Source organism: Coregonus lavaretus, assembly GCF_964263955.1.
Source record: "Coregonus lavaretus genome assembly, chromosome: 23".
In the NCBI taxonomy this organism is placed as follows: domain Eukaryota; kingdom Metazoa; phylum Chordata; class Actinopteri; order Salmoniformes; family Salmonidae; genus Coregonus; species Coregonus lavaretus.
The window spans coordinates 11,629,240-11,641,284 of NC_140010.1; the positions used below are offsets into that span (position 1 = coordinate 11,629,240).

General features: G+C 39.9%; 1 protein-coding gene across 1 annotated transcript; it reads left to right on the top strand.

Annotated features, from left to right (window-relative positions):
• The first annotated feature begins 5,604 nt into the window (after window positions 1-5,604).
• Window positions 5,605-8,250, top strand: LOC311098771 (uncharacterized protein). The gene is made up of 4 exons (XM_084139336.1): window positions 5,605-5,814; window positions 5,915-6,036; window positions 6,194-6,308; window positions 6,521-8,250. The coding sequence occupies exons 1-4, from the start codon at window positions 5,640-5,642 to the stop codon at window positions 7,636-7,638; spliced, it is 1,530 nt and encodes a 509-aa protein (XP_083995462.1). The 5' UTR covers window positions 5,605-5,639; the 3' UTR covers window positions 7,639-8,250.
• The last annotated feature ends 3,795 nt before the right edge of the window (window positions 8,251-12,045 follow it).

Sequence of the window (12,045 nt, forward strand, 5' to 3'; positions counted from 1 at the left end):
GCACGATCGTGATCTTGGCCTCCCATGACAAAACGGTCAAAATGTGGGGCAGAAACACCAAGAAACAGATGCATGTCATTCTATCGCATTCAAATAATTTCACAAAGAATAGATTAAAATGTAAATGAATAGTCACAGTAATGAACTGTTTGTGTATGTTTGCTTACACTATCTCTCTTTATCTCTGTACAGGCAGTGGTGGAAAAAGTACTAAATTGTCATACTTGAGTAAAAGTAAAGATACCTTAATAGAAAATGACTCAAGTAAAAGTGAAAGTCACCCAGTAAAATACTACTTGGGTGAAAGTCTAAAAGTATTTGGTTTTTATTATTTTCTTTTACCTTTATTTAACTAGGCAAGTCAGTTAAGAACAAATTCTTATTTACAATGACGGCCTACACCGGCCAAACCCGGACAATTGTGCGTCGCCCTATGGTACATATACTTAAGTATCAAAAGTACATGGAATTGCTAAAATGTACTTACAGTTGAAGTTGGAAGTTTACATACACTTAGGTTGGAGTCATTAAAACTAGTTTTTCAACCACTCCACAAATTTCTTGTTAACAAACTATAGTTTTGGCAAGTCGGTTAGGACATCTACTTTGTGCATGACACAAGTAATTTTTCCAACAATTGTTCACAGACAGATTATTTCACTTTTAATTCACTGTATCGCAATTCCAGTGGGTCAGAAGTTTATATACACTAAGTTGACTGTGCTTTTAAACAGCTTGGAAAATTCCAGAAAATGATGTCATGGCTTTAGAAGCTTCTGAAAGGCTAATTGACATCATTTGATTCAATTGGAGGTGTACCTGTGGATGTATTTCAAGGCCTACAGTGAGGGGAAAAAAGTATTTGATCCCCTGCTGATTTTGTACGTTTGCCCACTGACAAAGAAATGATCAGTCTATAATTTTAATGGTAGGTTTATTTGAACAGTGAGAGACAGAATAACAACAACAAAAATCCAGAAAAACGCATGTCAATAATGTTATAAATTGATTTGCATTTTAATGAGGGAAATAAGTATTTGACCCCCTCTCAATCAGAAAGATTTCTGGCTCCCAGGTGTCTTTTATACAGGTAACAAGCTGAGATTAGGAGCACTCCCTTTAAGAGTGTGCTCCTAATCTCAGCTCGTTACCTGTATAAAAGACTCCTGTCCACAGAAGCAATCAATCAATCAGATTCCAAACTCTCCACCATGGCCAAGACCAAAGAGCTCTCCAAGGATGTCAGGGACAAGATTGTAGACCTACACAAGGCTGGAATGGGCTACAAGACCATCGGCAAGCAGCTTGGTGGGAATGTGACAACAGTTGGTGCGATTATTCGCAAATGGAAGAAACACAAAATAACTGTCAATCTCCCTCGGCCTGGGGCTCCATGCAAGATCTCACCTCGTGGAGTTGCAATGATCATGAGAACGGTGAGGAATCAGCCCAGAACTACACGGGAGGATCTTGTCAATGATCTCAAGGCAGCTGGGACCATAGTCACCAAGAAAACAATTGGTAACACACTACGCCGTGAAGGACTGAAATCCTGCAGCGCCCGCAAGGTCCCCCTGCTCAAGAAAGCACATATACAGGCCCGTCTGATGTTTGCCAATGAACATCTGAATGATTCAGAGGAGAACTGGGTGAAAGTGTTGTGGTCAGATGAGACCAAAATCGAGCTCTTTGGAATCAACTCGCCGTGTTTGGAGGAGGAGGAATGCTGCCTATGACCCCAAGAACACCATCCCCACCGTCAAACATGGAGGTGGAAACATTATGCTTTGGGGGTGTTTTTCTGCTAAGGGGACAGCACAACTTCACCGCATCAAAGGGACGATGGACGGGGCCATGTACTGTCAAATCTTGGGTGAGAACCTCCTTCCCTCAGCCAGGGCATTGACAATGGGTCGTGGATGGGTATTCCAGCATGACAATGACCCAAAACACACGGCCAAGGCAACAAAGGAGTGGCTCAAGAAGAAGCACATTTAAGGTCCTGGAGTGGCCTAGCCAGTCTCCAGACCTTAATCCCATAGAAAATCTGTGGAGGGAGCTGAAGGATCGAGTTGCTAAACGTCGGGCTCGAAACCTTAATGACTTGGAGAAGATCTGCAAAGAGGAGTGGGACAAAATCCCTCCTGAGATCTGTGCAAACCTGATGGCCAACTACAAGAAACGTCTGACCTCTGTGATTGCCAACAAGGGTTTTGCCACCAAGTACTAAGTCATGTTTTGAAGAGGGGTCAAATACTTATTTCCCTCATTAAAATGCAAATCAATTTATAACATTTTTGACATGCGTTTTTCTGGATATTTTTTTGTTATTCTGTCTCTCACTGTTCAAATAAACCTACCATTAAAATTATAGACTGATCATGTCTTTGTCAGTGGGCAAACGTACAAAAATCAGCAGGGGATCAAATACTTTTTTCCCTCACTGTACCTTCAAACTCAGCGCCTCTTTGCTTGACATCATAGGAAAATAAAAATTAATCAGCCAAGACCTCAGAAAACTAATTGTAGATCTCCACAAGTCTGGTTCATCCTTGGGAGAAATTTCCAAACGCCTGAAGGTACCACGTTCATCTGTACAAACAATAGTACGCAAGTATAAACACCATGGGACCATGCAGCCATCATACCGCTCAGGAAGGAGACGCGTTCCTAGAGATGAACTTACTTTGGTGCGAAAAGTGCAAATCAATCCCAGAACAACAGCAAAGGACATTGTGAAGATGCTGGAGGAAACAGGGACAAAAGTATCTATATCCATAGTAAAACGAGTCCTACATCGACATAACCTGAAAGGCCACTCAGCAAGGAAGACGCCACTGCTCCAAAACTGCCATAAAAAAGCCAGACTATGGTTTGCAACTGCACATTGGGACAAAGATCGTACCTTTTGGAGAAATGTCCTCTGGTCTGATGAAACAAAAATAGAACTGTTTAGCCATAATGACCATCGTTATGTTTGGAGGAAAAAGGGGGTACCTTGCAAACCAAAGAACACCATCCCAACCGTGAAGCACAGGGGTGGCAGCATCATGCTGTGGGGGTGCTTTGCTGCAGGAGGGACTGGTGCACTTCACAAAATAGATGGCATCATGAGGAAGGAAAATTATGTGGATATATTGAAGCAACATCTCAAGACATCAGTCAGGAAGTTAAAGCTTGGTCACAAATGGGTCTTCCAAATGGACAATGACCCCAAGCATACTTCCAAAGTTGTGGCAAAATGGCTTAAGGACAACAAAGTCAAGGTATTGGAGTGGCCACCACAAAGCCCTGACCTCAATCCTTTTAGAGAATTTGTGGGCAGAACTGAAAAAGTGTGTGCGAGCAAGGAGGCCTACAAACCTGACTCAGTTACACCAGCTCTGTCAGGAGGAATGGGCCAAAATTCACCCTACTGATTGTGGGAAGCTTGTGGAAGGCTACCAGAGACGTTTGACCCAAGTTAAACAATTTAAAGGCAATGCTACCAAATACTAATTGAGTGTATGTAAACTTCTGACCCACTGGGAATGTGATGAAAGAAATAAAAGCTGAAATAAATCATTCTCTCTACTATTATTCTGACATTTCAGATTCTTAAAATAAAGTGGTGATCCTAACTGACCTAAGACGGGGAATGTTTACTAGGATTAAATGTCAGGAATTGTGAAAAACTGAGTTTAAATGTATTTGGCTGAGGTGTATGTAAACTTCCGACTTCAACTGTAAGTATCAAAAGTACAAGTATAAACCATTTCAAATTCCTCATTAAGTAAACCAGATGGCACAATTTTATATTTTTTATAATTATTGGCGGATAGCCAGGGGCACAACAGTCAGACACAATTTACAAACGAAGCATTTGTTTTTAGTGAGTCCGCCAGATCAGAGGCAGTAGGGATGACCAGAGATGTTCTCTTGATAAGTGTGAACTGGACCATTTTCCTGTCAAAATGTAAAGTACTTTTGGGTGTCAGGGGAAAATGTATGGAGTAAAAAGTACATTATTCTTTAAGAATGTAGTGAAGTAAAAGTTGGCAAAATATAGAAACCCAAAAAAACTACTTAAGTAGTACTTTAAAGTATTTTTGCTTAAGTACTTTACACCACTGTGTACAGGTGTGTGCGGGTCCTGTTCTGGTCTTGGAGGTGAACCAACACTGCTCCAGTGAACTGGTGTGTGGCGATGCACTGGGCCAGCTCTACTTCCTCTCCTGGAGAGAATAACCCAGTGTACACACACAGTCCATTGTATACACACTCTGCTCCATACACACACATGCAATCATAATTAACCTACTCTCACACACAGATATATCCATACTACTGTACTGTTATGCATATTCTCTCAGGCAGCTCAATCAACACTACCTGCTATCAACACTATATTCTACACACTATCTGATATGCATACTCTTTATCTAATACCTCTACTTATATATGTAAATGCATTAAAAAACGTAAGAGACAAACCTCAATGTAAATCAGCTCTAATGCATGTAGTATGCAATAGCTACTTGAAATATATAAATTACGTTTTTAATTTGAAGTTTACATGAAACTAGTTTATCGTCCTTTGTTCCCCAGCTGTGTGTCAAACAAGTTATATCCATTTTCTATCCTTTAATAAATACCATACCACATTTTCAGAATGGTTTCATTAGGTTGTGTGGATGAGAATGAAGATGAGAATATTTGATCACACATAAACCATGAATTTGTATGAATGGTTGAAAAGTGTTTTTGTATTTTAAATAGCCTTGTATGCATTTATAATCATGTCAGCCACTGCACTGCACTCACCCCAACATGTAGCCATATATATTTACTAAAAACAGTTAGTTTTACTATCTGAATGGTTCGAATCCAGGCTCTGTCGCAGCCGGCCGCGACCGGGAGACTCATGGGCGGCGCACAATTGGCCCAGCGTCGTCCAGGGTAGGGGAGGGAATGGCCGGCAGGGATGTAGCGCAGTTGATAGAGCATGGCGTTTGCAACGCCGGGGTTGTGGGTTCGATTCCCACGGGGGGCCAGTTAAAAAAAATTATAAAAATATAAAATATGTATTCACTAACTGTAAGTCGCTCTGGATAAGAGCGTCTGCTAAATGACTAAAATGTAAATGTAAATGTTTTTGTCAATAGATATGGCTGCCATACATGCAGGCGAGAATACGCCTAGCCCAAACGGCCGCAAGATGGTGGTAATTTTCCTTTTACGTCGTTTGTAAGATGACAAACGACGTAAAAGGAATAATACCGCCATCTTGCGGCCGGTTGGGCTAGAATACACCCTGGTGCCTTGTCCGTGCCAAACTATACCAAATTCGAAGGGCTGTTGCAGTCTCATATTTACGGTAATACATACGTTACGAGTTGAACGGAAGTGCGATTACATACGCATCTCCCACTTCCAACATTGTTGCCATTTATCAACAACATTGTTTGCGTTAATCGATCTCTTCTTACACATGCCAAATTGGGCCAATACAACATTTGCCATAGTCTGATAACTTGAAATAAACGGATTGTTTCTTGCACATTGGCTAGCTAGATAATTATTATATTTACTTAATCACAGAGAATACTGGGCTAGACAAGATGGCCAGCTGCAATTTTCAGGCTCAGTTGGTATCCATTATGGAGGTATTAGCTAAAGCAGCTGTAGCAGAAATAAACAAACGTGTAGATGATAGCTGTGCCGTTATACGTTTGGAAATGACCCAAAGCCAGCAAGATATTTATGTACTGAAAAGGAAGTGTCAAATGATGGAGAGCGAGCTGAAGAAGATACGAGGACGAGTCAGGAGAAAAGGTAGTAGTTATTAATGGTAATTTGATTGCATCGTGGAACAACTGAAGAAAAACACAAATGTGTGAATAACCCTAATAACTGACTGAATACAATTTTCCAGGTTTTTACCCCATGTTATCAGAGGGATCTTCATATCCAGTCAAGATTGTTTTGAACAAGCAAAGGAGGAACTCACAGTGGGGAGAAGACGAAATGGCTGTTGAAGAGGACTCTCAACCCCATGTGTGATACATCACCTTTTACAATTATAGAGACCTGACCTCTTGGATCAATTCTGTTATTGGAATATCTGAGAATTTACCGCTTTCGTGTGATTCATGAGTATGAAAAGCGTTAGATATGGTGTGTCCAGAGTAATAACCTCAGTCCCCTGTTACAGCCTACAGATGTGGAGCAGAGAGTGGAGACTGAACCCATACTGATCAAAGATGAGGAGACAGCAGAGGACGTGTGGAAGACTGACCCTCAGGAAGAGCTCAGGGTCACTGGAGAGGGTGGGTGAAACCATAAGGGGTACTGCTCTGTCTGTCTATGGAAGACTGTGTGGGTGTGGTGGTATGCGTGTTCCAAATTGCTACATTGGTGTTGGGTGTTTTATGTTCTGGCATATGGAGCGCACGGACACACAGTCAGTTCTAAAGCAGTCGTATTTTGCAACTGTTAAGGGTCTTTAATGTTTATTTAATGTTTATCCCCAAATCTTTAGAGTCTGGTTCCAAGCCTGGGAAACCACCAACCTTTGAACAACGGCACTGTGATGAGGACTTCATCACACAACCCAACATATCTCCTGAAGACTCAGTGGAACATTACCGCAATTCTGATCGTCCAGAGGAACCAGGCACTCCCCGCCTCATGTCTACAGAGGTGTTCAGCACAGAGCAGCACCGGCCAGCCGAGGACAAAGACTCACTAGACCTAGTGATGGTGAAGGATGAGAAAGAGGAGGAGCTGGATCAGACCACGGCCCTGGCAGGACCTGACCAGTTTGTTATGGATGAGACTGATGGGCAGCTGTGGACCTCTGTGGATACAGGCAGAGACACTGACCCTGATGGCCACCCAGATTTCTCCTTTCATGCCACAGAAGAGTACTCTCAGAATATCTCAATTTTCCCATCTCATAGTGGACTGCCATCCGTTCCTAATATGACAGATGATGTAGGGCCATCGCTTCACTCTTCTATATGGAAACCACATGCTAACATGTTCAGTGTAGCAAAACACATGACAAGACATGTCAGGACAATGGCTGATGAGATTGGACAACAGATGCCAGAGGGAGAGAGCAGCGAGAGGCTGAACTCAAATAATGAAGGAAATAGTTTAGCTCTACAGCCAATGCAGCATCAATACAGGGCTTCAGAATCAACAGTGAGATTGAGTGAGTGCATGACAGGGTCAAACATGGCCACCACCTCCACCTTCTCTGGATACAGCCTGAGTCACAGTAGTTTTAACATGGTGAAGAGAATGAGGACTCAGTGGAGGTCGGGCGGCACCACCGAGAGGCGTTTCAGCTGCACCTTCTGTGGGAAGAGCTTCCAGCGTCTCTGCCAGCTCAAAGTACACCTCCGGAGTCACACCGGAGAGAAACCGTACACCTGCGAACAGTGTGGCAGGAGTTTCACCCAGCAGTGCAACCTGATCAGACATGCTGTGGTCCACACCGGGGAGAAGCCCTATGAGTGCACACAGTGTGGGAAATGCTTCACCCGGCGCTCCAAAATGACATTACATCAGAGAACTCACACTCGAGAGAGTCCAGTGTCTCAATACATTGTACCCGCATACCCTGGGGATCCACACACAAGTTTAATGTAGTCTCAGAAATAATAATAATATGCCATTTAGCAGACGCTTTTATCCAAAGCGACTTACAGTCATGGACAGATGGAACAAATTGGAACATCATTTAATAGTTTTTCTGTAACACTTTCTATGTGAAAATGTGGTACAGAAGGTATTTTGACAAGCTTTTCCTCCCAATTGATTTGTGGTTTTCTTGTTTGACGACTTGATTTTATAAGAGTCAATCTGCGCTTTTAGATCAATAATAATAATAATAATAATACATGGGACCTATATAGCGCTTTTCAATGACCCAAAGTCGCTTTACAATTGTAGAAACAAACAAAAACAGCAGGGAGAAAAACATGAAACAAAGAGAAGGGGGTAGGGGCTTAAAGTAGGGAAAGGAGTGTTATGTGTCTGTGTAGGGCCTTTTGTCAATTAGATTTGCTCAACTCCTGCGTCTTCTCCCTAGTCCTCTCTCGCCTGCTTTTGAAAAGGTCAAAGGTAATGGAGGAGAGGGGGCGAGGAGAGTGATGTGGACGAGAATGTGCTTTTATGAAATGAGACGGTCCTTATCCACTCGCACGTCATCAGGCAAATGATGTTTTCCGAGGTGGATTCCAAAAATAAATATGTAAAGTGATTTTTTTTTTACGAATTAAGTTAGTTGTGCAATACATTTTATAGATAAAGGATAATTAGCATATCGTTTTTAAATGTATGCATGCTTTTCTCCAACGACAATACAACAGCTGATTCAAAGGGTGTGTGGCAGATATCAAAACTCTTCTGCGCTAGGATACACTTGTGCTTCCTCTCCAAAAGGGGGCTATCAAGAAGGGGAAGAAGTCTTAGTTTGCCTACTAAAGAATAGATTACCACAGTATGAGTCATAATATCCATAAAACCTAGCGGTCAAACAGGGAAATGGTTTCAATTGTTTTTCCACCATTAATTGTTCTTAAAACTTAAAATAAGGGCTGTGTTTGGTGTAGGCTTACCTCGGGATGATGTTTTGATAACCGTGTAAATATCTATAGGACAAGGTGACTTTATCAATATATTTGCCTGTATTTACCCCCCAAAAATGCAATGTTAATTAGCTGCTAATGTGGCTATCATAAAGAACTACAAATGCCATGATGATCTGGACAGGACTGCCAAATCGAGACAAAGGTAAGAATCTCTGGATTAACTATGTTAGTTAAATGTAGTAATGAATAAATTGGCCAAATGTATTTAAATGGACAATTCTGTGAACTGTCTTCTGCAAGTTGTAAATTGAAACAATACCTGTTAGCGAAGGCGTCAGTTAGAGATGACGTGCAGGGGCTTGCAGGGATTTGAAGTTTTGGATTATGTTTACGTTGATGCTATTTAGCATTTTCGAATCTTAGAGTAAATAGAGCCAAATATATTAATAAAAGTCACCTTGTCCGAGAGAGATTTACATGGTTATCAAAACGTTAAGATAATCCATCCACCTGACAGGTGTGGCATATCAAGAAGCTGATTAAACAGCATGATCATTACACAGGTGCACTTTGTGCTGAGGGCAATAAAAGGCCACTAAAATGTGCAGTTTTGTCACAACACAATGCCACAGATGTCTCAAGTTTTGAGGGAGCGTGCAATTGGCATGCTGACTGCAGAAATGTCCACCAGAGCTGTTGCCAGAGAACAGAGAATTGAATATGAATTTCTCTACCATAAACCGCCTCCAACGTCTCAAAACATGGTACCCGCATACCCTGGGGATCCACACAAGTTTAATGTAGTCTCTGACCAGATGGAACAAATAGTTCAGAATTGCATATTTTTTTGCTAGCTTTCTATGGGGAAAGGTATTTTGAGAGATTTTGACAAGCATTTCCTCCTACTTCATTAGTGAAATGATTTTCATGTTTGACTGTTAAGGGCTCCTCAGTTTTATTTAAAAAAACTTTTTATTTTTTATGAAACATATTCTATTCTCATTTACAATGTAAGTGACTCCAAAATGACACAATACATTATTTACTATTCATTACTATTGTGCACAACATAATCCGAATTACAACCAAAACAAACTGCACAAGCATCCAACAAGTCACATGCTTGATTTAGTCATTGCGTGCTAGGAATATGGGACCAAATACTAAACATTTGACAAAATGTAATACACTATAAGTGAATTTGTCCAAATACTTATGACCCCTTCAAATGGGGGGACTAAATGCGTAAAGTGCATTCATTTCTAAACGGTAAAACATATGTATGAATATACCCTCAAATATAAGGTGACATTCTGTACTGTCGCCTCATAGGGAACGTTTGATCTCAAATCCAAAATGCTGGAGTATAAAGCCAAAAGTTTTAGCTTCCCTGTCCAAATAAATACGTAAGGGATTGTATATGAAGAGTTTCATTACAAAACGCTATGTGTCAATTTTCAGGCATGTTGGTATATTAGCTTCTATTGTTTAAAGAGAGAGATTGGTGTGTTTTTTTCACCAACTAATCATGACATGGTTGTTCAATGACCGATGTATTTGTTTGAAATCTATCACTTGACTTGATGGTTTCATTTCAGAGACAAATAATAATGTTTTGTTGCAAAACGCTATATCCACCTCTCTCAGAGAAATAAAATAAAAATATATATTATAATTATACGTATTACTGCTATGTTTTACAGTCAAAAGTAACAAATAACGATATTTTTATAAATAACTGTACAAATGATACATTAGTGACATCAATATCAAACATTTAAAAAAATGAATCAATACAGTAATAAGATCTGTACTAAAATATTTTCATTTTAGTCATTTAGATGCTCTTATCCAGAGCGACTTAGTTAGTACATTCATCTTAAGATCGCTAGGTGAGTCAACAGTCAAATATACAGGATACGAACATTCCATTCCAGCTAAACAATGGATATATAGCGTTTTACAAAACCCATTTTAATACACATCTAAAATCGATGACTAAAACATCTGAGAACAGTAATATTTTACACACACATGAAGGTACAAGGTACCCATAAGCAATCATTTCTGATGAAAAAACACGTGAAAATTTGGTGGATATAGCCTTTTGGAACAAAACTCTTATGTACAGTGCCTTCAGAAAGTATTCATACCTTTTGACCTTATTCCACATTTGTTTTGTTACAGCCTGAATTCAAACTGGATTAAATTGTTTTTTCTCTCTCAGCACCCCATAATGACAAATTACAAAGTGAAAACATGTTTTCAGACATTTTTGCAAGTTTATTGAAAATGAAATACAGAAAGTATTCACACCCCTGAGTCAATACATAGAATTACCTTTGGCAGCAATTACAGCAAATTTGCACACCTGGATTATACAATATTTGCACATTCTTTTAAAAATTCTTCAAGCTCTGTCAAATTGGTTGTTGATCATTGCTAGACAGCCATTTTCATGACTTGCCATAGATTTTCAAGCCGATTTATGTCAAAACTGTAATTAGGCTGCACAGAAACTTTCAATGTCGTATTGCTAAGCAACTCCAGTGTATATTTGGCCTTGTGTTTTAGGTAAGTGTCCTGCTGAAATATAGATTTGTCTCCCAGTGTCTGTTGGAAAGCAGACTGTACAAGATTTTCCTCTAGGATTTAGCCTGTGCTTAGCTCTATTCTGTTTATTTTTGTCCTAAAAAAAACTCCCTAGGCCTTGCCGATGACAAGCATACCCATAACATAATGCAGCCACCACCATGCTTGAAAATATGAAGAGTGGTACTCAGTGATCTGTTGTGTTGGATTTGCCCCAAACGTGTTCTATTCAGGACATAAAGTTAATTTCTTTAGCAGTTTTACTATAGTGCCTTATTGCAAACAGGATGCATGTTTTGGGATATTTTTATTCTGTACAGGCTTCTTTCTTTTCACTCTGTCATTTAGGTTAGTATTGTGGAGTAACTTCCATCAGTGGTGTAAAGTACTTAAGCAAAAATTACTTATACTACTTAAGTCGATTTTTGGGGCATCTGTACTTAACTTTACTATTTATATTTTGGACAACTTTTTACTTTTCCACTACATTCCTAAAGAAAATAACGGACTTTTCACTCCACTTTTTACTCGGACACCCGAAAGTACTTGTTACATTTTGAATGCTTAGCAGGACAGGAAAATGGTCCAATTCACGCACTTATCAAGAGAACATCTCTGGTCATCCCAACCGCATCTGATCAGTTAGACTCACTAAACACAAATGCTTCATTTGTAAATTATGTCTGAATGTTGGAGTGTGGCCCTGGCTAAAAAAAACAAGAACATTATCCCGTGTGGTTTGCTTAATTAATGTGAAGAATTTGCTATTATTTTACTTTTGATAAGTATATTTAAAACCAAATACTTTTACTCAAGTAGTATTTTACTGGGTGACTTGTCATTTTCTATTAAGGTATGTTTACTTTTACTC

Bases quoted from the DNA above. Each gene is read 5' to 3' on its own strand.
- LOC311098771 (XM_084139336.1), top strand. From the start codon at position 5,640: ATGGAGGTATTAGCTAAAGCAGCTGTAGCAGAAATAAACAAACGTGTA. The intron at 5,815-5,914 runs GTAGTAGTTATT...ACAATTTTCCAG, and splicing joins AGGACGAGTCAGGAGAAAAG to GTTTTTACCCCATGTTATCA. The intron at 6,309-6,520 runs GTGGGTGAAACC...CCAAATCTTTAG, and splicing joins GCTCAGGGTCACTGGAGAGG to AGTCTGGTTCCAAGCCTGGG.